Source organism: Pyxicephalus adspersus, chromosome 12 (genome assembly GCF_032062135.1).
Source record: "Pyxicephalus adspersus chromosome 12, UCB_Pads_2.0, whole genome shotgun sequence".
In the NCBI taxonomy this organism is placed as follows: Eukaryota; Metazoa; Chordata; class Amphibia; order Anura; family Pyxicephalidae; genus Pyxicephalus; species Pyxicephalus adspersus.
The window spans coordinates 20,974,932-21,002,112 of NC_092869.1; the positions used below are offsets into that span (position 1 = coordinate 20,974,932).

The window sequence follows — 27,181 nt, forward strand, 5'->3', positions numbered from 1 at the left end:
GTTGTGCTTACACACTGTCCTTCATACTTAAAGTCACTTACCCAGTCCAAGGATACAGGTCATGGAAGTCAGATTCTCCTATCTGGAGCACTCGGCATGATAGCCAGATACAAAGCATTTTTAGAAGGAGAGGTCAGAAAAAAAAGCTTCTGTGTTTTTCATGACAGATTTCTTTATATCATAAGTAGGTGTGTGCCCACCTACTTCAGTACTTCAGTAAACTCTAGTTAATCACTACTTGAAACAAACAACTTGTTTTCTTTTTAATAAAAAATAAAGTTTACAAAAATGTTTACATCTGTATCCCATGTGTTGTACTGCTCATTTTTAAGCTGTGTTCCTCCTGAACACATTCTGGGAGCATGCCCACTGCTCTAAGGAGATGAAAGTATGACTCACATACCAAGAAATCCCAGAGCTCATTGCTGCAGCTGTCTGACAATCAACCATTGTCTTCCACTGCTAATTATACACTGAAAATTCATCAGTTTTTCTTGACTATAAATGGGGACAGCAAACAGAGCAGTTTATGTAGTATAAACCCCAAATTTCTCCACCAAATCAGTCCTCATGGTAATTTTTTTTTTTTTTAGAAAATGTATACAGACTGTGAGCACTGATACATTCAGTGTGTGTTGGCAGACTTTGTATAATGCTTAACTAGTCTTCCGGACCCTCATTGTCACTGTATTCACTATCACTGTCACGTCCAGGATGATCTGGCATTTTCTGATGTTCCACATTGTCCTCTGGGGTCTGACCATTATCACTGTCCACTTGGCCAGTGGATTCTTCAGTTTCCATTGAATCCATCTCTGTTTGGGGCATTGGTTCCTTCACCTCAGATCCTGTCTCAGGTACTTTGTCCTCCAAATGTGACTTGTTCTCTACCGTGTTGTGCTTGTCTTGGGAAGCTTTATTGGTATTTTCAGCTAATGCATTGTCTGTGGCTTCTTTTACACCCTTGCCAGCTTCAGCAGATATTGTGTCTGATCCGGCCCATACTTTGTTAACAGTATCTGTGGGCAACTCAGTTTGTTTTGCTTGTCTGTCCATCTGCCCTCCATGGGTCACTTTGGACATCTGTTCTTCCACTTCCATCTCCTCATCATGAGATGCTGCGAAGTTCTTGTCTCTTGTGGCAGTGGGTGGTGGCAAAAGACCCTGTAAATAAAAAATGTGAAGGAAAATTCAGGAAAATCACTTTTCTACATTTTGCAATATTTGTATTTTTAACTTTGATTTGTGCCCATCACAAGTAGTGAACACTGCAGCACTGAACCTAGATGGAAAGCTGTTGAGCAGTACGCTTGAAACAACTTCATCATGGGCTGGAATAGATTAAAGTGTATGTAATGGAACCTGAAGTGTTGGGGTGCCTGTATAGTTTTGGCTTTATGTGTTGTTCTCCTTGCTTGACACACTCAATGGTGCTGGTTTAATTGTGTTGCTTATTCTAGCACCTATTGGTGTGACATAACAGCTTGATACCAAGTGTGTATAACGCCTGACTACAGCACAAGGGACGGTCAGTAAAAGGGTTAAGAAGCATTGGAATATATCCTCTAATACTGATTTGAAACAGTAAAGTTGGATTTCCCTGGGAAGACACAAACATTTTCCATTCTCAGCTGCACACAATCATTAGGATTAGTGCACCCACAGCACATTCAGACTGCTGTGTAACGACTTCCAAGACTCTGCGGAAAGATTTAGTGCTGAACTGTTGGTAGACAGCCAAGAACAGGAGGGGAACTCCCGCTGCTTTCTATCTGTCTTCCTTTACACACATATAATCCTTACTGCATCAAACAGCATACTGGTGCAGTCATATAAAGTCTGGAACTTCAATAAAATGAGACAGCATCATGGTAAAAACTGCAGAGACAAGTTTCTCACCTCTTGACCCCAGTCAAGAAAACAGGGTTACACAAGTGACTTCCTGCAGTGGAAATATTTCTACCTAGCACTTCCTCACTCTCTGCATAAATATGGATTAAAAATGAAGACATAAGCTGCATACACACGTGCAATTATTGTTTTTGGAAAGGATCTTTCACAATCCTTCCCAACGACTAAGGACTGCACAATGCATGAACGAGTGCTGTACATACAGCACCGTTCTGCTCTATGCAGAGGGGAGGGGGAGAACGATGGAGCAGCACCCCGATGCGCTCTCTCCCCCTTCGCTTGCATTAGAATTGTTTGTCATCCATGGATCCGCCAGGACGGTCGTTTGGACGATGGACGCAATACACACGCCAGATTCTCCTCCTATATCGGCCCTGAGCCGATTATAATAACAATAATAATAATAATTTTAGTGCGAGAACCATTGGACATGTGTACAAAGCTTTAGTTAGAGGTGTAAAAATGAAGGTAGCCTTCTAAGAAGCAACTGAATACTTCATTTTCTAGTGGAACAGCACACAATTTTATCTAGATTTGCACGTTATGTATTTGTACTAAAACTAAATGCAAGTCTAAGGCTGGGTACACACGTGCAATAATTGTCGTTGGAAAGGATCTTTCATGATCTGTTTCAGCGCCTAAGGACTGCACGATGCATGAATGAGTGCTGTACATACAACATGCTTCTGCTCTATGGAGAGGGGGAGAACGTCGTGCTGGCACCCTGCTGTGTGCTCTCCCCCTGTGCTTCCATTAGGATCCTTCGTCTTCTGTCGTCTGTGGATCTGCCAGGATGAACGTTCGGACCATGGGCCCTGTGCACACGTCAGATTCTCGTCCGATATCGGCTCCGAGTCAAATATTGGACAAGAACCACTGGACTTGTGTACGTAGCCTAAGGCTTCCTATTTCACCGAGAAAATGTAGCAAATGGTTACTCCATTCAAAAGACTGGATCACCTATTTAGATTATGGTGATCAGTCACTGATCTGCAATGAAAACCTTGTTGTTTGGGTTCTCTAGCGTTTTGCAGGAACTCAATAAACCAATTTTATAGGCAGTTGTTTTACCATACCTTTCACATGTGTGTATATATGCCTATTACTAGCTCTATTCACCTAGTAGAATGGAATAGGAGTCATTATGAAGGAGGTTTTGTTTTAATGTAATTGAGGTGTACATAGACATATTGCATACCAACTTACCTGGCGGTGGTGGTACTGCTGGCTGGTGCGCATCATGTGCATATACATATTGTATACAAACATGGCCATTTCTGGCATGTTCTTAATAACCTGGGCTGGGTAAGGTGGCATCTCACCATTCTGCAAAGCAACACACACACAAACGCATTAGCCTGGCCTTCATATCATGAACATTGTGCATTCTGCTGCATATCAGTCTATCACTAAAATAAAATATTTCTATTACAGTAGCTTTCATGGAAAAATAAAACAACTCAAAATAGTACAAGTTTAGTATATTGCTTGCTTTAGAAATATTTTTCTTGTCGTCTTTTTTTCCTGGCGTCAATGGAGGACCATTAAACAAAAGTCTGGAGATTATATGAAAATGTTTCCTAATGGGTTTCTAAAACAATTTTTGGTGTTAGAGATGATCACATAGGAAAACTACAATCATTCTGCCAGCAGGGGTGAAATTTCCCTCTGCTGGTGAAACCCTCAAAGGGAAAGTATAGTGTACTACACGAAGTATATATTCTGATTGCGTTACTGTACTGTTCTGTTACTGTCCTAAAGGTACCTTAAAGAATAAAAATGTTAATTATTGGGGCAAACAGCACCCCCACCATCTTTATCTCATAGTGTCTATTATTAATAATAATACTACAGAACTTATATCTGCAGTCAACTCATTTACCCAATAGCAACATGCACGAGTGGCCTTTTCTTTACATCTAATTCAAAAGCCATCTTATTGCAAACATGAATCTTGCCTATCAGGTAACAGCTTCTTCATCAGGGTCTAGATGAAAAGTCAAAGCATGGACACCACAACAAAAGCCTGTTGGCTCTGTGGAGAGGATAAATGATCCAATGCACCCCACAGACAAAGCATCTGCTGATCTCAGATTAATAGTAGAAGCTAAAACTGGGATGAGGAGGCTGAACACCCATAATAACAAATATATGGCTATCCTTATGGAGTAACTGTATGGCTAGCTCTTTATTTTGTACTTCTTTACCATTCTATATTTTGTTATTTCTTTATGCACTAGAAAAAGTAAAGATCAAATATGGCTGTCCCAATACACAGTTAAACACAACAGAGAAAATGTTTTTACCTAGATGCAACCCTCAGATCTTTAATCAAATACGCAGGGTGAATGATTTTGCTCCCCCAAACCCTCTTATGGATGATTCCTGTAGCATCCAAATATGTATAAATCCTCAGTTAACCTTAACCTGTTCCAATGAATCTGCTCTTTTACCATCAATTGTTTAACCCCCCTAGCGTTCTAATTCTGTCATTTTTTGATGCAAAAAGTGATCCTATTTTTTTTGCGTAGAAATTAGCGGGATCCTGAGATCGCCGCTGGAGCGCGGGGATAAGGTAAGAGGGACCCTCAAAGGTACCCCGAGTGTGACTCGGGATTACCGCTTTTTGCAATTTTTTCCACCCCAAGTCACACTCGGGAATACCGCTAGGGGGGTTAAGCAAACTTTTCTTTTCCCCCATTTATTAATTTTTTAAGTGTCTAGCTTTTACTATACAATTTAACTATTACTGAGTGAGTGGAAGAAAAGACTTACCATCCTCTGTGTTGGGAAGGATTCACTGGGTAATATGTGCAGTTGCATAGGCCGAGCAGTAAGTTGACTGAATGCAGGGGTCAATTCAAAGCAATTTTGGAAGAGGGAGACTCGAGCAAATATGTACAAACCAAGCCGGGCTCTTGACATTGCTACCACTAATCGTCTGACATCCCTAGAACGTAAAGACACCACAAGTTACAGACTGATCTCTGAGAGTTCATTACTCTGTTACATACGCATTCCCTAACATAAGCAAGCTAAAATGTTTTATTTGCATTATTTGCTTTTGACAAATAATTTAGTATTAAAATGCAAACTTTTCTTGTGTTTTAACACAAAGCAATACATGTATAATTGAAATAAACAATGACATGCTCCTTTGCACTTTTAATATAGTAACTTTAAACATTTGCATAATGTGTGCTGATTTGCAAGGTGCATATTTCCAACCTGAATATGAAAATTTATGAGTATCTTTGAGGACACAAACAATGGAGGTTTAAATTCTTTTTAAATTACTAGAATTATCACACATAAATGGGAGTTCATATTTTTGAAACTTTACTGACTGTATATGTAACCACTTCTAATTCCCTATAGAGGTGCCACGCTGTCACACTGGGATAACAAGTGTGCTAGTACTGCAAAGCATCTATAACATAGGCAAAGGTGTTGTGTTGTCAACTGAGAGAATTGAAGACACTGACAACTAAAAAGCAAGTAACAAAGGGTGTAGAAAATTTTGAGCTTACTTAATTTCTGGCAAGTCATCTGTATTTTTTATACATTTATCCAACAGGTTTAACAAAACCCTTCAATGAGTATATTAAATATAACCTTAAGCCCTCTTTATTAGTTCCCTTTTAAAAATACAATATAAAGTTTTATCTGTCAATGAACTGGATACAGGAGTCCATACAGATTGCTCCAGGATAAATGTAAAAAGCAAAAACATGATTGTGACCCTGCATGACTATTTTGTAGCTGCGGCTCAGTTCAAGCTGGTAGGCTCTTCACCAGAATATGCCAGCACACTACAGAAAGGTCGATAGATGGGTCACACAGATATATTCTACCTGCATGAAACATGCAGCAGATGAGACTCACATGATCTGTAAGCATCTGTATGGATAAGTCCCTGTAATTTTGTTTCTGTTCAATACCAAACCACCATGCAGCAGTGTCCACAAAAAGACTATTCTATTTGTTATACCATTTGGACCTTTGTACTTTGTCAATTGTACTTGAGACTCTTACAAAATACCAGACTACCTGGCCCACCAAAGACATAAAGAAGACAATATGTTGGTGATTATAGTAGTATTAATGGTAAGTGGTATGAATTATTCTGCTGGTCATACATAGCAATTAAAACCACTTTTAACAAGCCTTCAATCTAATGGATCAAGGTAACACAGATTACATATTTTTCTGGTTTGGAAAGTGGCAAGTTGCATTGACCAGTTCACATTTTTTCCAACTGAGAGCTGGTTGACAGTGGTTCATTGCTCCATGTATGTCACTTATTAGCACTCTCCATTCCACACAAGCTATCTCTCTATGACTGCTGCTACACCATGACAAATTCAGGCAATCCATTCAGCCTGTGACACGCATTAAATTCTCCCAGACTGACTTCATGTAAACAGACGGGAATGGAGAATGCACACAGTGCTATAACAGGGATCTTGCATATTACAAAGCTCTGCTCAAAGCTTCTGTTAAACAATCATGTTTCAGCACTTCAAAATCACTCAGTATTATACACACTTCACACCACAGGCAACCTAAATGTCCACACAATGTCTCCTCTATTTCACAGTACTGTCCTTGCCATCTGTTCAACTCATACTGTGCCTGATAGAACTACTTCTCTGGAACTACTACTAATGCAGTCCAACAAAAAATTTAAAAAACATGTGTTTCCTTGTTAGGAAAATGTATGTACCCCTTACAAACCCTTACAAACTTTCCCCCTTTTTGCTAAAATAAAATGATGTTAATATGCTCAACAAAGCTTTAAAGGAATTTAAATGTCAGAGTAAAAGACTGAGAATTCAGCTTTATAATCTGGCCAGTAAATTGAAAGACATTGTGTTGTAATATGTGGCATTGCCAATTATGCTTGTAACTTAACATGCAAACAAAAGTTGCAAAGCAAGCAAATGATAGCATATTGTAGCTATTCTGAATGAAATTACCATAATTCAGGGACCATTGTAATTATCTGTTTTATACCAGCAATATGCTGTGCGTCTGGAAAGAGGGAAGAAAGAAATGGATTGGGTTTCTCATCTATATTACATCTGCTGCTGCAGACCTCTTACCTCAGGTGACCCACAGCTTTGGTTCTGACAAGTGACAGGATGATATAGTCATTCTGTTGTCCCTGGAACCGATCCACGGTTGTGACCTGAAAATAAGCAAATAGCAAAATCTAGTGTTTAGAGGGCAAAGCTTTAACTTAATGTAGAGAACCACAGCCTCAGCAAGTTATACAGACAGAAGTTTTTTGTTTTTTTTTAAATGAAGAACGAAAAATAAATAAATTTACAGCTTACCTTACTTGGCTGTCCTATAACAGGATTGTTACCACAGCGCTGGTTGAGGATATCACGGATCAAATGTTTCTGTCCATTGTATGTCGTTAAGATACTAATCCGATTTGCAGAATATCCAAGCAGCCGCATATACATAAACAGAGCTACTGCATACTCTGCTTCAGCCAGATTCTATAAATTTAGAGAACAATGGTTTACAAACAAAATTTAAGATATTATTATGGTCTACATAGAAATACATTTTGCGGTGTAATAATTATTTCTGCAAACACAAGCTATTCATTGTGCCCTTATGGTCATAGGGTCACTACATCTTTACTAAAAAGAAGCAGTTATTACATTTTATGCTTTAGAAAATTGCAGTGACATTACCTGATAGAAGTATGGGTTAGGTTCAGACTCCCCGACTCCATTGAAGTCCTCTACATTTATAAGCTGGAAGTCGTAGAGCAAGCCTGCATTGGCAGCTCTAAACTCTGGCAACAACTGCACATGAGGCAGGTTTCCGAGACTCTTATAGCGCCAATTGTACAGATTGCACAAGCTGCAACAATTAAAAAGAAAAAGATATTACACATCTGCATACAATGCAGGTGAGCTCTACATAAAGCACTTCTGTACAAACATGCAAAATCACCTCACCTGGCTCTGGCTCTTCCTTGTGCATCGAGGTCAACAGTTGGCACCCCTAGCCGCACAAACCTAGTGAAAAGTGACTGCTCCATGTTGGAGTATTTTTGAAAGGCCATATTCTTGATAACAGGTGGCAGCTGGTGGTGATCTCCTATCATGATCCAACGTTTCAACCGACTGAAACCATCCTCTGGATTCTGCGCATTAAATGCAGAAGTTAGCCAAAAGAGTAATATCAACATTAAGAACAAACAAGAAAGAGCTTGATTATATAATAACTATATTTAAAAATTGGTATAAATTAAATACCAACATCAAATATGATAAAATAGCGATAATATAAGAAAAACAAGTCTTTGCCTTGATCCCTGTCAGTGATACCATAGGCAAAAAAAAGAAAGGATACCCTTAGAATAATCCATTGCAGGCTGTTTAAAAATAAATAGTAGTTTCTCTAGAGGACTCTCATTATTGTTTTAAGAATTGAAGAGCAGAGGTCAGAGTACTGTACTGTACCTGCAGAAGGAGGGGGATGAAGGTCTCAATTTCAAGAATCTGAGCAGCTTCTTCCATCAGGATGTTATCGTACTGCAGAGAAAAGACAGGAACCAAGAGTCAGCAAGAATCGCAAGACAACTTCAAGGTGACCGTCTGCAGACTATGTACAAAACCGTCTGGAGTTGCAAAAATTTTGGCCAACAACAAAATAAAAAAGTTGTCTTGTTGCTAATACAATCAGCTGTGCCAAAATGTCTGAAAGAGGCAATTTTACAGAACTATTTTGAGTGAAAATCAGAAAGCATAAGACTATTCTAATTTCTAAAGCTAAATCAATATAACACTTTGTAAAAATACCTTGAATCCTAGTTCTACTAGATCATGGCGTTTCAGAGCTGCATGGGTGCAAGTCATGGCGATGATCTTCGCTTCCTTGACAAGAAGGTATTTGGATCGATCCAGTCCACTACGCAACAATTCAAAGGCCCGGAATTCCTGAAAAAGAAATAGTGCTGCGCTTTAGAATGACTTGTACCCCCAAGTAGACTTTAGGCTTGTTTTTATTCTTTATTAATGTGCTAAAGTGTCAGTAGCACTGTTACTTTAGTGTCAGCTATGGCTAGACCACTCAACATTGGTCCCTAAAGTTTTGCCAAAGAGTTAAAGACCAGTTTCCCTGTCCAATTTTGAGGCATATGGGATTTACAGGGCAAGTCAGAGCCCAGACTTTTGACCCAATGTCTCCATGCGCATAACTGAATGGGAGAGATGTGCAGATGGTATATTAGGATACACATACATAATCTGATTGAACTTGTCTATATCTTTCTCACACCTTTACATGCAGGGCTCAAAACCACACAAATGGATAACATTATTAAAGGAAATCTTTTATCTTAAATATCCAGGCCACATAACCCATTTATGAATACAAAGCATAGATATATATGTCTCAGTCTGTGCATTTCCCTACCTGAGGACATTTCTTGCTATTTTCCCCTGTTTATAGGGCAACAAGTACACATTATTATGCATAGTAAATTTGCAGTAACCAGCCTTGTTGTAAAATCAATGTCCCAGAAAAATGTTAGGGACCAAACTACCATTAAATGGTAGGTATCGGAATGATCTCAGACAAGTGTTTCCAATCTGAACAAGAATTTTTTTTACTTCACAACACTCACCTCTAGCTGAGTAAATATCTTTTTAACATGCCGGAAACATCCTTCTGCAATTTCCATGTCTTCCTCATAACTTCTCCCTTTGAAGATAGGTTGAGGAGCATTGGAGAAGTATTGGTGGAAGGGAAAAAGCTTGGCGATATCGCCTACATCAGGAGTTTGAGCAGATTTAGTTTTTATCTTGCTCAGGTAAGCTTCCCATCGTGACATTATCTGCAAAAACATTTAGGGGAAATGCTATTGTACAAACTCTGAGATGAAAATGGCATAAGCATCAGGTAAGCATTGTTGAATTACTGATTGGGGAAACCGGGATCAACTCTTACTTCCATCATATTTTAACCATCCAAATGTAAATGAAATGATTTCATGTAGAAAAGTGGGAAGCAAATACCACTTCAAAAAAATAAAAATAATACGTGGTGATGGAGGTCAATTCAAAAGCTGACCAACCATAGTTTATTATTTTTTTAATCATATTTTAATCCTCACTGGAGTCCCTGAACCGAACCAAGAATTATAATATTGAGTGTAAGGTCTCCCATTTTTCATTGGGGGAACAGTAACAAGGGGTGTAGGAAAATTTGTGGAGGGAACACATATTGATAGCATAATATTGTAATACATAAAGTGATATATTGATATGGTACTACAATGGATTACCCTCTGTCCCCAGTTTCCTCAGATAGGAAACCTTTATTTCTATGAGAGAGAAGATATACAACTGCAGTTTACTTAAGTGTAGAATGGAAACTGCCAGCTTGCCTAGAAGTTAAATATCAAGAGATCGGTCACTTACCTGGTACAAGAAGAAATGACCAGCAGTTTCACAGGTATAGGATACATCTCCAGGGACCCCCAGGCTCTCTTGCAGACGCCCCACCTCCTTAAGTAGTTCAAGACGCCTTGCTAACACATAGTTTACTCGTCCATACCTAGCAACATGGATACATTGTTACAAACAGACCAATAATGATTGACCACAGGAAAAGCTGCACTTTTATCTATCAAAACATCTGGAATTGCCATTTAGCAAAAGTACAACAGAACAAACAGCAGTTACTTTTTCATTAAGAAAAGCAAAAATGGCTATGTAGGACAGGAGAAATTGTAAAGCTTTATAAGTCAGCACTTTATAGTGTATGCTTAGTTTTGAATAGAAGCAGGATTAGAATTCCAGCTACACACCCTCTAATTGTCCTGCTAATCATTAGTACCAAGACAGTAACTGATGGGAAATCCACATTTTTACAGTTGTTAGATATCTTCCAATATGGACCCCTGCTTTGGTGTCAACCTTCTAAGAAGGAAAAATAGTTCTACTAGTAAATATTTTATATGACTTTCTGTTGCATCCCTGGGAAATTGAATCATTAAACAAACCACCTCAAAGGTAATCAGAGAACAAAAAAAACAAAAAAACACATCAGGTGTTTTAACTCCTTTATACTCCTTTATCCAAAATTAAAAACTGTTGGCTTTAGGTACACTTAAGATATTACATAACCAATTAAAGTGGTGCTGACAAAATGTTTAACTTACCCACAGAAAATGTGGGTTTCAGATTCTTGTGTGCATGGACTGCCACATGCAAACCAAAGTCTACATAAAGCAGCATAAAGAACAAAGCTTGTTCAAATAACTGAGGTGCCACACTGCAAATAAGATTTGTGTTTTTTGTAGATCAGTGTTTTCCTGACTGAATATGACAATGCTCAGTACATTTTATTACTGTGTTCATGATAGTCTATCCTTCATATTATATACAGAGGTACTTTCTGGATTTATGGATTTACTGAACAGTATGATGTGAGTCAGGCATTTAGACAAAAAGTCTTGCAGTCTTTTATTATTATTATTATTATTATTAAACAGGATTTATATAGCGCCAACATATTACGCAGCACTGTACATTAAACAGGGATTGAAAATGACAGACTAATACAGACAGTGATACAGGAGGAGAGGACCCTGCCCCGAAGAGCTTACAATCTAGTAGTCTTGTTTTTCATACGGATTGCACTTGTCATGAGAATTGATGAGCTTCTCCCTGTAGGCTGGATAACTAAAAACAGTTGCAGAAAAGCCAAAGAAACACAATGAAAACTAGAGGAGTTTGACTTGAAGTCATACATTTGGATGTTAGTCTGTCTAAAGGATACACCTAAAGATGGTAAACCAAGAAACCAATGCACCCCTTCAGAAGCCATCCTGGATGACAGAAAGTAAAGCTGAAGCTTAGAGACAGGCCCTCACATCTTGAACCACATCAAGATAATAAAGAGAAAATTCTTTAAGTGAAATGGAATCCAAAAAAGTGATGGAAGAATTGAGGATGAGGTGAAAGACAGAATTTACCTTAAGTAAAAAGAAAGTAATTGGCCTTAACATTACTTTTCACTAAGAAAAAAACAAAAATAGTTCCTTACAGCAGAGGTCCCCAACCCCCGCCCTTCTGACAGGTGGGCCGCAGCTATGGCCAGTGCACACACCAGTGGCGTCAGGAGAAGTACCCCACTTTGGGAGGGCACACTGGCCAGAGCGGACCACCTCTCCCGGAGACATCGCAACCTCAGGGAGGTGGGCGGGTTGTGTCTCTTGACCCAACCCACCCACTCTCCCATTGAAAGCTCAGACCTGCGATGGGAGAGTGGGCGGGTTCTGGAATGTGTAGCCTGGAGTATGTGCATTTAGTGGTCCGCGACCTGCAAAAGGTTGGGCACCACTGCCTTAGAGAACATAACTGCTAGTTCAGACAGAGGTGATGGAGACAAAAAGTACTACCTTATGGGTGAAATTATAGTGAGAGGTGTCTCTAATGGGTTCACATGGTGGTTTCCAACACGCAGAGAGAACCAGACTTATATCCAACAGATTTACTGGGGCATTGGGAGCTTCATGGGAAACCCCACAAACAAAGAAAGTATTCAAGAAGCAACACCAACAGCCTCTAAAAAGAAGAGTACTGGATTTTAGGTACTGCAAAGAAACACTCCTAGGTTGGAAGCCTTGATAGTCATAAGTGAAGCATGCCTTCCAGATCTAATGATAGTGCTTTGAGAATTAGATGAATCACTGGTTCTGGTATGGCCCTGACTTTAAGAAACTGAATTTCAACATACTTGATATTTAGGGCTGCTAGATGATAAACCATTAGTAGAGGTAAAATATACTGATAATCTAGTAGATCCTACATAAAGAGTCTGGAGCAATGAGGATCACTGGCATGCCCTTCATCTTGACCCTGTAAATTTCAACAGGAAGAAATGATGTCTACAACCACGGTTTTCAACCTACAATCCTTTAAACACCTCTCACTGTAGGGATAGAAGCAAATTGCCTGTGCCAGGGTTGTACACCATGGACAAGGCTGTAATGTAAAGTTATGCACAGGACAGGATGCCTTCTACCTTTGGTTATTCCCATATGGTAATGTGTGCAATTCAATCTAAATTGGATGCCGATCAGGAGACAAAACTCCAGGGACCTGATTGACTTGGCAAACACCAAAAACAACTGTGCTGTACAGATCTAGAGTAAAACTGTGCAAATTAAATTGCCTTCAGTGTAGGAGGATGTAACTAGTTTAAAGAATATGACATAAAAATGGAGAGTTGGAACACTAATGTACTGGAAAGCTTGCTGTGCTGTGTCCAGGATTAGACACGGATACACTAAAACAATAGTTGGTTTTTGAAGGCCCAGGGTGCACAGCTCAGTGCTGGTAGTCAGGATACCTGGCACATCCTGGCTTCCCTTGCAGGCATAGGGACTAAATGAACTCCTGCATGCCTGCGTAGGTGTAACATCTGACCTGGCCAATCACGATGGCCAAGGATCAGAATGAGGAACAGAAGAAGGCAGAAGATGGTTGCATCCACATTAGAACAAGGGTAGGTGAATATATTTAAAAAAAACTTCCTTCTGTATCCCTCAACGGACAAAAAAGAAATTGCATTTTGCTTTTAGTTATTGACTTTCAAAGAGCCCTATTTCATGTTAAGTTGATGTCACAAGACTGTTATATTTTACCGGCCTAACAAGACAGGCCAAAGAGTTATGGCAAGGCATAGCACACCTAATGCAGATAATGTCAGCCAGGAATGTCCTGTGAAGCATCTCTGACCTTGTGCTATGCAGCCTTTATTTGGTCACAAACATTGCTCTGGCTTCAGTGAGAAAGTAATATGAGTTTTCCGGCCCACAAGTAAATATGGCATCAAATGATAAATATTTGTATATCATATTCTAGGAACAAGTTTTTGCATATATATTTGGCATCATATGATAAATCATATGCTAAGAACAGTCTCCTCTAATATACTTTACAAAGATAATGCATAAAAAGCAACGATTTGCAGCAAAACCCAGCAACCAATAAAATTTTAGTTCATCTGTGTCTAAATAGAACACTTAGCTGACTTCGCAAAACCTGTACTTATTCATTAATATAATTTCCATTAAAAGCTGGTAAAATATTGTTTCAAAACAATTATTAAGCAATGTGAGATCCTATTTTCTATAATTAACAAAAAAAAAATTTAGGAAGAACTTGGAAGTTAGAGAGTTAACCAGGATTGCAACTTGTACTCACCTGCTAAAATCCTTCTCAGTCTCCAGCTCCTCCTCACCATGGCCCAGACGTAGGAGGTGCCTCTCGTCAATATCTAGGGCCATAATCTTCTCAAACAGCTGGTTGAGGGCCTGTAGATTGATAGGGACAGGAGGAAAAAGTTATTCAGAAACTGCTGGTTGATGTTCTAGGAAAAAAGGGGGGTTAGACGCTACAGCCTGAAACAGCAAGTGAATTAATCTTTAAGGCAGTAAGGCACAACAGACAGCACTTTGCAGCACTTTAAAAACGTTAATATGTTACCCATACACGAAGAAGCTGAAACTAAAATTTGTAAACGTACATGAAGATCTGTGAATAAAAAGGAATTAGAGAACTTTTCAACCAGACATAGATTTAGGACCCCATTTACACTTTCTAACCTATGCTTTAAGCCCAGTATGAACGCCCCATGTATTGTAGGCTCACAAAACACAGGTACATGTAATGCATTTCCTATTCAACAAAGCTATATATGTCTTTACACATTTCTCCCCTGCCTGTCATCACTTGGGGGAAATAATTGACTGATCACCTTTGCTACCTATTTACTTCTGACCAGCGTAAACAATCTGAGTATGCAGATGTTATAAGAAATATGGAGGTTGCCATTGCTCCCCTGCTTCCTTGTTGGCTCTCTTTTCCTGGTTGTCAAACATATACAGTGCAGATGCGGACCAGGAAAGTCAGAGCTCCCGAGATACAGGTATGGAGTCGGTAACTCCTAAAACCTGTTCAAGGCAGCATGAGGGCCAGACAACTCGCAATCCTAAAAACAGAGGTTGGCAATAGCAGAATCATTATTACTATATATAATAAGTATATTTTAACATTAATATTTGTACTGAAGGAAATGTGGAGGTTGTCATTGCAGACCTGCCTAAAACTTTACCTACTTAAAGTGGAACTAAACTAAAACTAAATTTGTGTGCAGGCAGGGCATCATTTATTACATCACGTGCTCAGATGTGTTCTGAACCACAAACCATCACATTCTGGAAGTTTCCTTTAAAGATGCCCATGAAAAACATACTTCACTTGTTAGCAGGTGTATATAAATCAGAATTAGACAGTTTAAAAAGCACATTTTTTCCACAGCATTTCAATGATGGTTTGTAATTTTAAGGTAATTCACATGCTGCATATTTAATATAAACCTGCAGTATCAAGAACTGCTGCATAGCTAGAACAAGGCCTGGTTATTTGTAGGGGAACAGCCAGAAATGGGAGCATAAGAGAGTCGCTATTAAACTATTTATCCCTGTTATGGGCAGAGTTGAACATATGGACATAACCGTTACAAGAAAAGATGGTCAAAGCTGTGGGGGCTGAAATCTGAGATCACAGGGGGTAAAAACAAATATTACACTAAGACAGAGAGCTAGACATACCATAGAAAGAAATGATCTAAACACACAGAGCAGTATTCAGACAGCACACCAAGATCAAATGACTCAAGCGCTTCTACAGGCAATGCTGCATACATTTAGAAACAACTTCACTCCCATGAATGTGAGGCACACTGACACATCAGACTGCACAATTCTGCACAATAACCTCACTGGATAGTAATAGACCAATGTCCCCAATGCATTCAGCATAAGCAGAGAAGTAATAAGGAGCAACAGTTTGCTGAAGTGATATTTGTGGGCTCATCTACATCTATGTGGTGCCATTTTTAGCGGGCTTCCAAAATGCAAAGCACATTCAAACATGATAAAAAATGCCAAGTCTTATTTAGGGATTCTAAATTTCAGAAAAACATGTTAGGGACTATACCTTGTCTAGGCCTGTAGCCTACTAGGGATACAACAACAGATCAAAAGAAAGGGATATGCAAGAGGAAATGCCATTTTTATTCAGTACAGTATGTATTTGGTGAGCAGCCAAAAAAAAATCATTGGAGTCAACATTATAGGTTCATTTGCTGTGGTGATAGAGCAGGAATTCACAAACATGTGTCTGAATCTCTCTCCTCTCCTTATAAAATTACCAGATCAATCAGAGAATTAACAAGAAATAGGCGCTATCTGTAAAAGCTTTGGTTACCTGGTTAGAATGAGTGACAATAAGAGTCCTCTGTTCTGGAAAATTGTGGTAGAGGTTGGATATTATTTGTACAGCCACATCTGTTTTACCTGTGCCAGGGGGCCCAACAACCTTAAAAGAAAATAAATGTATGAAAACATTACATGCTAGGACAAAAACAATACACCAAAAGGAAAATAATTTATCACCGGCTTTGCTGCTACAATAATATTCCAGCTGTCATTTTTCTAGGGTGGATTTGAACATGAGAGTTGACACTGTTTAAATGCTAAGTGTACTTCTTTCACTTTACTTCATGTAGTGTATACCTATCTGCTAATTATCACAACATCCTAACACCAATTTTAAAAGTGGTTTGTTCTCTACATTGCTGTATTGGTTTATACAACCACTGTGCACTTGTAACAGAACATTTAGTCTACACAAGTTTCCTGGTTTGGTGCAATATAAATTTCCATGGAGATGCATGTTACATCTCTAGTTAATAGATGTATACATACCCATAATAGTATATAGAGTACTGTATGCTAGAAGATGCTGCATTTCATCTCCCTCTACTGACAAATTCTGTAACTGCATTCTGTCAGAAACATATTAATCTGCTATGGCAGGAAGCAGAGATGAGGATTTTGTTCATGCACCTGTGTTTACAAGTCACAGTGATAGGAAACAGACTCAGCAGCTGGAGGTAACAGCCCTTTGTGAAACAAAACAGACCATGGCAGCGCCCCATACAGCTACTGATCCTATGACACCATTCACTATCTTCATGCAGTAATGAAGTACAGAAGTAAACACAAAAAGCCAACAGATTTTCAGACGTCTAACCCTAAAGAAAGAGAAGGCCTATACTTAACGCTCATATTAGTGTTTTATATAAAACCTCTACAAAAGCTTAAGTATATCCCTTGCATTGAATTGTTCATTTTAAAAAGTAATCACAAAGGACTGAACTCTAGAATAGGCTCTCCTGTGAATGAAGTCTCTAGATGAAGTCGTGTAAACGTGTCAATAATACAAATGGATTGATGTGGATTGTTTGCTTTGCTGGTGTACACTACCATTTGTGTTAGTGCACTTGTTGATTTCAACGTATCAATGATACAATCTCTTAGATTGTAAACTTTGGACAGGGTCCTCTCCTCCTTCTGTGTGTCTGCATCTGTCATTTGCAACCCCCTTAATGTACAACGCTGTGTAATATGTTGTCGATATATAAATACTGTTTATTATTATTGCATGCATCTATACATAGCTTCTAAAATTTAAAGGAAAAACCAGAGTAGGATTTACACTCGCCTTGATGCATACATGAAGTGTATAAAATTATCACCTATTTACTCCCCATGCTATAGCAATTCATTATGCCTTTTGTAATAGCCCTGTAGTATTCTACACCCTATGCTTGTCAGACATCTCTGAAATAAGCCCTCTACTGAATCTGACATCACTAAGGTGGCTGTTGCTGCCTGTGAAACTCCCAGTGCATAGAAGCTGTGGTTGAGGGAGTGTCTGCACATAATAAGTGACAAAAATCAGTTCGGATTATTGGCACACGCAAAAAAAAAATATTTTTCTCAGGTCACTCACATGGAACTAGGGGCTTCACAAGTAGCAGCCAGGCACCTTAGTGGACAAAAGAAGAAGGAAGGTAGAAGAGCAGGCTGTCCAGAAGTGTCACAGACTACACAGTAGTAGTATATACTACTATCACACACAACTATCGCTGTGATGCTGACAAGAGGCATAAAATCTTGGTATATCAGGAGCATCATTAAGTGCATATTGAAAATCCTTTTTATGTAATAAGATTGAAAAGTGTTTCTTCTATTTCCTGCAAGCAAACTCCCCATAACACTCCTCACTGCTACCTAATGTGAGTCCCACTTTAAATGCCTACATAGATTACAGCAGAGCCCCGCTTTACAGAGATACCTTGACTTGGTTGTGTGGCTTAACTTTCCTTGTACACTGGCATATACACCTCTATTTTTAATTGACAGTTAGAATCGGTGTGTAGTAGATTTGTGTTGGTTAGCTTGACTGGGTACTAGAAAATTGTTTGTATTGTTCATTTACAGTAAAAATGTCCACCAATGTGCGCCTTTTCTCTTTCGTTTGAGAACCTACCACTCTCCAGCCCAGCAATGTCAATTGTGGCCCAAACCTATTATTAAATGCTTCTGTAACAGAAACACTGGAACACTGTAGGTTCAAGTGCCAAGTCTTTATATGCTTCAAATGAGTTCAAGTTCTTAAGCAAATCGAACAGTTTGGGATCAGCCTATAAAATTTCCAAGTTAATACAAGTATGTTTCTTTTTAATTTTTTGTCATTTACACTTCAGCACATGAAGTGTTCATCTGTTTACTCGTGTTCTAAATGTGTTTTTACTCTGTAGAAACATGTACATTGCTATTTGTGCATATTCGTACTTACTTATGTTAGTTCATTCATGTAGTAAAACTTGTTAGGTTTTAAATGATTTTTCTTACCATAGTCAGGCCAGGTTGCATTCCTGCACGAATAGCTTCGGTTTGTGTTGAGGTGAACTGAATAGTATTCCTAGAAACAATACAGGTTATAGTTATGTTTGAAATAATCAAAAATAACTAGTAATAGTAATAAAGGTAAAAATAAAAGTAATATGCTGATGACATTTTGAACAGTTCAAAATCATAAAGTATAGTGCATGAGTTCTTTTCAAGCTTTTCACCAATCTGTCTGTAATTACACAAATTAGAGGTAGAAAACAAAACTGCCACACAATTTAGTCTGGTTCGGAATAGCAGGAGGAGTTCTGCTTGGTTAGATGTAGGACTGCAATATTATCAGGACACTAAATTGGAATTGTGTTCCAGTAAACTAAGTTTGTTTCTTCTTCCTGTAACTGCTGCAATAAAAATTATATATATATATATACATACACACACATACATACATACACACACAACTGAATAATTACCGCTTAGGCTGGTTGTATGGGTAAGGTCCACGATTAGGGATGACATGAGGTTCCACAATTAACGTGGGTGGCTCCTGTACAGTTTCTTCATCGCTGCTTTCTTTTCTCTTCTTTCCTTCTCCACCATAAACAGGAAATGTAATCCTATATAGAACACCAGATTTTAAAGAAAAACAACAATAAATGGAAAAAAATAAAAGATAAAAGGAGAACTAAAGTGTAAATCTGACTGAATCCTAAGTGTCTGTTACATCGGCTACAGTCGGCCAAGAGTTTAGAGGTACCTGAATGGAGCTTTGTGTAAAGATGGATCCTCTACAGTCACCTTGACGTGATATCCAGGGAAACAAGACTTCAGATGGTCCAGGCTCAAAAAGGTGTCATTAAAATCCAGTGTTGGGATCTGATTGGGCATCTTTGAGTAATGTGCACTTCCTGGATCTCCATATCCTAAGATAATATCATGCAACCAGTCAGGCACTACACAGTCTGTATTCATCAGATTCCGAATTGTCTCTAGTACTGCCTGGAAAAATAGTTTTTAATACAATACAGATCAGTATAACATGCCAAGCATACAGGGTAGAATCAGTCAAATGCAGGCTAATGTAACTAGTTCAACTAATGTAATGAGGCCTTTGTGACCAGATAGTCATTTAATTTCACAGCATCTAAACAAGTTCTTTGAAGAGGATCAGAACAGCAACCAGACAAGCAGTATTTTTTTTTAGAAGTGGGAGCTTACATCATCTCCATAGTAAAGGTCCACTAGAAGTATTTGCATGTGTTTGAAAGGAGCCTATTTTTTTTTAGCTTGCAGGTGAATACATTTTCTACTAATTTCTCTCCCTGGTTGGCAGATGCAACAAGAGTTCCATTTTTCACAGATACCTTCAATCATCAGATAGATTACTAACAATTATGTCATTGCTAAGCAAAGTAATCTGCAATTTTGAAATAGGATCGTTAATGTAATCTAAAATGTTTAAATAATTTTATAGAATTAAATAAGATCAGGGATAAAATTATAACTTGTACATGTGAAAGAAATAAAAAGGATAGAAGTGCTGGCCCAGACGCTGCACAATCATTACTCACAGAACAGTAGACATAACAGTTAATTCAAACTTTTCCATGTACTGACAACATTTCTAGAATAGCACACCATAAATCTAATAAATAAATATAAATTACATGAACCTAACCTGACAAAAATTGTAAAGGTCATCTTATTATTACCAAACTTCAGCATCCCATAGAGGCTGAACGAAAGAAATGCAGGAGTATGGCAGTGCCGAACACACCACTGCTGTGAAATGCTATTTAATGATTGTAATAGAACTTTCTATAACTTTTATATGCTCAATAAAAAGTGTACAGGCCCAAAATCCTTAGTGCCTTGCTATTTGTTGACATACACAATTCTTGTCCACTATTGTGAAATTTAAGTCAAATATATACAAAAACAAATGATTAGGCAAATAATACTTAGAGTTTAGTGTACTAACACTCTGAATTAAAGTACAACTATAAGTATAATCTAGTAATAAATCTAGTTACTAAGTGATGCGCAAACCTTGTTAAGTAAACAAAAACAAAAAAAACTTCACTGATTTACCTAAATCTTCCTTCATTTATTATGCATGCTTCCCCTTCCCAGACACTGCAGCTCATAGTGGGAGATATTAAACAACAGAGGCACTGCTGTAAATCGGAAAATTAGTGGGCCATTGTAGGTGTGGTCAGGTGCTAGATCAAATGTTATCGACTCATGGATTAGCAGTATTAATACCGATAACCATACACCCTGCAAGTTTTTTACTACAAGCCTACATTCAACTCTGAATTAGGGTGCAGTACAGCTTTGTTGCCACCCCATCACAGAAAGCTGCATTAGGAGGATTTCATGGGAAGTCTAAAAATGCACTTGCGGAACTTTGTATGAAGACCAAGAGAAAACTGTACTTTTAAAAACTAGGGGACATATTTGTAATGGTAGACCAGAATTTTACTTTAAATTGAATAAAAAGGCAAAAAAATTCCCTTTATTTCTTATTCTAGAGGCATAACAGGAAATTAGTAGAAATCTGCCAAAGTCAGGAGAAATCCTATTATGCAGTTGTGTCTCATTATTATAAATTCTCCTTGGAGATATACTTTGGGCTTTATTTATAAATTATCCCCCTGAAATTCGTTCGTAATAATAGTTTATTTTCTATTCATTTCCTACTGTGAGAGCTGTGCACTTTTCACAACTGAAATTAAAGAGTCCTTTAGAGACATACGACCATTTGTCAGCGAATTTCAGGGCCCCTGAAAATAGAGCCCCTGTAAGTAGTAAACCTTGATGTGTTTTAGATGATGGGTCTGTGTCCTAATAATGGAGAAAACCATCACTATTCTGCTGTATGAGATACAGGATCAGTCTGAAGAAAGTTGTTGGCAACAATGTAACAAAACACAATCCTGAGAGCTGCACAACCATGAAAATCATTGAACTCTTTTAGGCTTAGTCTACACGGACACTTTCCCCAGCGTTTACCTGAGGCTTTAAAATGGTAAAATTTAAATGTTTTAAATCCCCATGCATTCCAATGGGCTAATCCACACCAGGACGTTTCCTTGAGGCACTTTATGAGCATTATCTTTTATGTTGCTTGCAATGTTTAAAAGATGAAAACGCAGGGTTAACGCTGAAAAACACCCAAAAACACGGGTAAACTCTTACTTTGATTTTAATGGGGCGTTTTCCCATGTTAATAAGCACTTAAATGGTAAATGCGTTAAAACGCATTAAAAAGCGGGAAAACACGGCAGACGTTTTCCAGCGTTTCAAAGGCAAGCTTTAAAACGCTAATAAAAGTGCATAAAATGCAGTAGGAACGTTTACATGCGTTTTAAAAACGTCCGTGTAGACCCACAGCCTTAAATAGTTCAATAGCAAGTATTGTTTACAAAGCACATCTATGGGGAGGAGTGACCCACATCCCCTTCTAAGTGACTCTCAAACTTCTAAGTAACTCTCAAAGAGGACAGATATCCTGCCTGTTTTACAGATGTTAAAGATATGCCAGTAATCTTTTTTTTTTCCCCTAAATGCATCAATGCTTTTTTACTTGGTAAAAAATATGTAAAATAATAATACTTTAGTGGACACAATTTTTTTTAGACAACAGTACATTTAGTAAGTTGTGGCTTGCAAAGGGCCAGAAAATGACTTTGTATATGTTTATATAGAAATCCTGGCCTGTACGTGGCCTAGAGTTGGACATACCTGCCTATAGCAAATTAAATATTAAATATATAAATATAAAAATGCTCTTCTATTACTGCTATTATAATAGCGGAGTGGAGGTCAAACAAGGCAGTGGAGGGCAAACAAGGAAAGATCTGACTAATGTTTTCCACTTATCTTGTATTTTTTATACAAGATCAAATGTTGATTACTTTCTTTTTCTACTGTACATACATATTCCTGGTGTATAAAGACAAAATAAGTAAACAGCTTTCCACCCCTCATAAAAACCAGCCTAATATTGAACTCCCAGAAGGGCTATAGTGTTTATCCTGATTGAAGGGAACTGAAAGTCCTATTCTGCCTCTCACAGCAAATAAGCGTGACTTCTTTTATTTGCACTATAAATAATCTGTCTGGTTTCCATGAGCAATTTACCATTAGAAAATTGTAGAAAATACAGAATACATAATGTCAGGGTCTTGGTAACCTGTGGGAAGAATTGATGATGTTTGTCCCTTATATTACAGCATATCAGCTTCAACCAACTGTCATGTCAGATTTGCATCCAAAGCACAACATGTCTTACCATTATCAAGCCCAAGAGGACAGAAATTGTGGGAGAGAAGGAGCAGCTGTCTCCTCTCACATCACTCCTATTAAACAGATAACTGTCAGAGGGAACATTACCACTGTAAATGAGTGTTACTTTGCCTCTAAATACATTTAGGCACCCTAGACTCAAACAATATCCAGTAAAAGTAAATGTTTAGATGCAAAGAGCAGATAATTATTTTTAAAACACAGGCCAAAGTTTCATAATCAATGTTTGTAATAAATAAATGTTAAATGTTGCCATAAATAATCAATGCTTACATTAAAGCGTACCTAAACTCTACATTTTCACTTTACATAAAAAGGCAGACAACCCTTATATGTAAAGGGAAGGTGTTTTTTTTTTTAATGCAACACCCTTTTTATTAAAAAAAATTTAAAGAAAGGGTGCAGAACCTACCCTTTCAGTCTTGATTGCCTAGGCGATGAGAGGCTCTGGGTGCTCCTTCTGTGCATGTCCTAATCTAAGACATGCACAGAAGGGGGATTTTTTTCTATTAGGGGAAAGAGATGTTGATCCCACGAAAGCGCAGTGAGATCGGCTCTTTTTTCCCCCTTCACAGTGGGCTACATGCTACATCACTCTCTCTCGCGCCTGCGCACCTTGGTCTTCTTGGTGACGTGCCAAGAAGACAAAGGAAGAAGACGGAAGTGAGGAATGATGATAGCGGCGCCTTCTCAGCGCCGAGATAAAGAGGAATTCCAGGACTATGCAGGACCAGATCACAGAAAGGACCAGCGCCATCAGGGGACCTGCAGGATTAAAGGTTAAGTGTAATTTTTTCGTTTTCGGTTTAGTTACGCTTAAACAGAGTACTCTCCAGTGTGGGAGATTTGGCACAAATATTGTAAGCAAGATCCCTGAATTCTGCATACATATTTTCTAAGTAGTCTATTAAGTTTTAAAACTAGAATATTAGTTAAAACTGCCCCTGGCTGAAAGGCTTAAGCCACTCTCTTGCTTTAGTGGCAAAATATTTATTTCCTACCAGGTCATCTACAGTAATAAAAGGGTTATCAGACCTCTATAAGGTATATAGGTTCACTGAGGGAGAATGTAAAAGACAAAAGCTTCTAAAGGTTAACATGTAGATTATATTTTATACATATTAATTATATATCTTATTATTGAAAAAAAAGTAAAATACCAACAAAAACTAACACTTTTTTATGTGAAAAGAAGTTTGTCACCATAATGGCTGTTATGTCTTCTGTTCGTTGCAACAGACTTTTACTTGGTACAGTTTGACATTCAAAAATCTGGCAACCATCAGACCTGAGGAGTGCCGGATTTTTTAAAATTCTGAATTTTTTACGGCTAGATATGCTGTATATGTTTACCAGAAAATGGTAAATGGTAGCTGAAAGAGCAGGAGAACACGTGCAAGCAAGACCCAACAGCTGATTCTGGAGTACAGCGCCATCAAAACATACTACATTGTAAACTCTGTAATAATCTGTCATTTGCAATCCCTATTTAATGTACTGCTCTGCGTAATATGTTGGTGCTATATAAATTCTGTTTATTAATAATATTAATAAACGTGCCTCCAGAAAACAGTGTCAATTTGAAAATGAGCTCCGAAATCCATGCCAGAAATCTGAAGGAACCAGATTATTGATGGCCGCAGTTTTGAATGTCAACCTGTATATTGTTTGTGAAAAAACTAAAATCCGAATAATACAAGAATATAATTTCATACTGTCAATTTTCAATTACTGGTAGCATACAATGCAGAGCCCACTCTGTGTGAGCTACTCTACAACATATACTTAAGAATATTTCAGTTGGCCTGTATACCATTTTTTACAATAGGCAGCGGAAATAAAAGACCACATTCTGTGGTTTGTGTAGATGGCACAGTCAACAGAATAATGTCCTACAGCCAAGAAAACAGCAAAACTGTATTTATTCCTATTGATTCCAGTTAAATACATCAATCCCATGTGTACATTTCATGTGCTTTTCATGTGTAAAAAGACACCAGTCACTATGCTCATCCATGAAGCAGTATACAATGAGCAGGAAAATATAAATCGAGAACTCTGATGACACACAAAGTGCTGTACATGAAGGTGCATGTTTATTACTGCTCCTTTGAAATCCCAATTTATTGTACAGTGCTGCGTAATAAGCGGGAGCTTGATAAATCCTGTTTATTAATATTACTACTACTACTACTACTACTAATAATAATAATGATGATAATAATAATAATATTACGTACACATATAATTGTGTGAGATAGTAACACACAATCAATGTAAATTAGATATTCATGTACACTTTTTTTATAACTTTTTGGGGAAGCTCAAAATCAATGTTAGTTCATGTTGTTAAAAAAATATTTTTATGTACAAAAGATTGGGAGATGAAAGAAAGACTGAGTGATTAAGGTAATTTCAATACCTTCATCATAAAACAATAGCAAGCACAATGATATGGAGAAAAATACCAATACATGCTGTGGTAACTGCTGTGTCACAATTCAAAATATGCATTAAAAAACTGCTGTGTCGCCAATGAGGATAAAGGACACTTAAGACAAAACATAACATCTATACATAGAAAGTCTGATGATGTGACTACTGACTACTTTTTTAATTTTTCATACTGTTTCAGGGTTTTGAGTACGGATTGATAGTCCAGAAAATTGTAAGTAAAGTGTGTCATACAGATAAGTATTCATGACAGTACATACAATTTCTAAACTCCCCTCGAACAGCTAAAAATACCAATGAAAGAAATATGGGAGCTGATTAACCTGCAAAGGGATTTGCATCAAATTAAGCTTTAGAAAGTAAAAAGTCCTGACTGAGAGAAGACCTAACTTTACCCTTCTTCCCCCCGGCCCCTAACTGATTTATGATAGTGGTTACCCACAATAGTTCTAATCATCAAAAAGATGATTCTGACTTTGATCAGGGCTATTAAAACCTTACATCGAAACTCCAACTTTGCACAATCCGAGTTCTGATTCAATATTACTATAATACACATTACTATTTCAATGACAGGTATAGTAAAAGTTGCCGGGTGATGACAGATGTCACTGTCCTGTGGCTGGATTGACTAAGCCATACTATACCTGCAATAATAAAGTAAAGAACTTAACCAAATGACTGGATTTGATCTGAGTTGAAATTTTTGTGTTCAGCAGCCTATCAGGAGCATATAAATTTTTTCACTCTGCTCTCGCTCTTCCTGTCAGAGGTTTCTTTATCAGTTCATTTACAATGCAGGACACCTGACTGGCTCCTAGTATTGCCTCTCCCTCCTTCCCAGTCTGAAAATCAAATTGAACACTTAATCTTCATACACACGTCCAATGGTTCTCAGCCGATATCGGACGACAATCTGGCGTGCCGTCCATCGTCCGAACGACCGTTCTGGCAGATCCATGGACGATGGACGACGAACGATCCTAATGCAATGAAAGGGGATAGCGCGCAGCGGGGTGCTGCTCCGTCATTCTGCCCCTCTCCATAGAGCAGAACGGTGCTCAAACATTCCAGCAAAACATTCCAGATGTTAGGAGCAATTGATTATAAGAAAATATTGATGAACTATGTTTTATCCCATCAGATTTTTAGAACAATTGAATTCATTTGTGAGAAATATTCCTCAGAAGGCTGTCCCTTGGTTTTGTACCATCCCTTTTAGGGGAGGTGCCACTTACCACAAACACCAGATATATCCACATTTGAATGTAAGTCTAAATTTGAATGTACAAAGTCTGTTGAACAGTGGAATTGATAAAAAAATCTATGTATTAATTTACTGTAGATATCTCTGTTTTCCCTGAAGAAGCGGAAATATTCTGTGAAACGCATATAAACCAACAGGGTATATCCTTTTAGGGTGACCCTGACTGGAATATCATATATTGTGTTTGATTTGCATGTTTTTATGATTTTAAATGTCAGTGGTTTTATTGTTATTTAATAAAAGTTTATTTTTTTTTTGACACGAGACGGCAAAGGACCAAATAGCGTTATAGGGATGCATCTACAAGCCATACCAAACACCCAAATATACATATAGTAATTTACCATTCTGCATAGTTGTAATAAAAGAGTATGAAATGTATTCAGTATACAAAGATATATACAGTGCCTAAAACTCCCCACTGTGATATATAT

The 27,181-nt window shown here is 37.9% G+C and overlaps 1 protein-coding gene across 1 annotated transcript in view; it reads right to left on the bottom strand.

The window, feature by feature from the left end:
* Window positions 1-250: 250 nt before the first annotated feature.
* AQR (aquarius intron-binding spliceosomal factor) overlaps window positions 251-27,181 on the bottom strand; it is a 56,342-nt gene continuing 29,411 nt past the window's right edge. The window contains exons 20-35 of the mRNA XM_072427824.1: window positions 19,473-19,714; window positions 19,189-19,332; window positions 18,719-18,788; window positions 16,224-16,334; window positions 14,157-14,266; window positions 10,362-10,497; window positions 9,566-9,775; window positions 8,739-8,876; window positions 8,400-8,471; window positions 7,893-8,080; window positions 7,623-7,794; window positions 7,251-7,421; window positions 7,017-7,102; window positions 4,687-4,861; window positions 3,118-3,237; window positions 251-1,164 (exon numbers count right to left, since the gene is read on the bottom strand). Coding sequence (XP_072283925.1) covers window positions 661-1,164; window positions 3,118-3,237; window positions 4,687-4,861; window positions 7,017-7,102; window positions 7,251-7,421; window positions 7,623-7,794; window positions 7,893-8,080; window positions 8,400-8,471; window positions 8,739-8,876; window positions 9,566-9,775; window positions 10,362-10,497; window positions 14,157-14,266; window positions 16,224-16,334; window positions 18,719-18,788; window positions 19,189-19,332; window positions 19,473-19,714 — 2,649 coding nt within the window. The 3' untranslated portion in view covers window positions 251-660. The remainder of the gene's footprint in view (window positions 1,165-3,117; window positions 3,238-4,686; window positions 4,862-7,016; window positions 7,103-7,250; window positions 7,422-7,622; window positions 7,795-7,892; window positions 8,081-8,399; window positions 8,472-8,738; window positions 8,877-9,565; window positions 9,776-10,361; window positions 10,498-14,156; window positions 14,267-16,223; window positions 16,335-18,718; window positions 18,789-19,188; window positions 19,333-19,472; window positions 19,715-27,181) is intronic.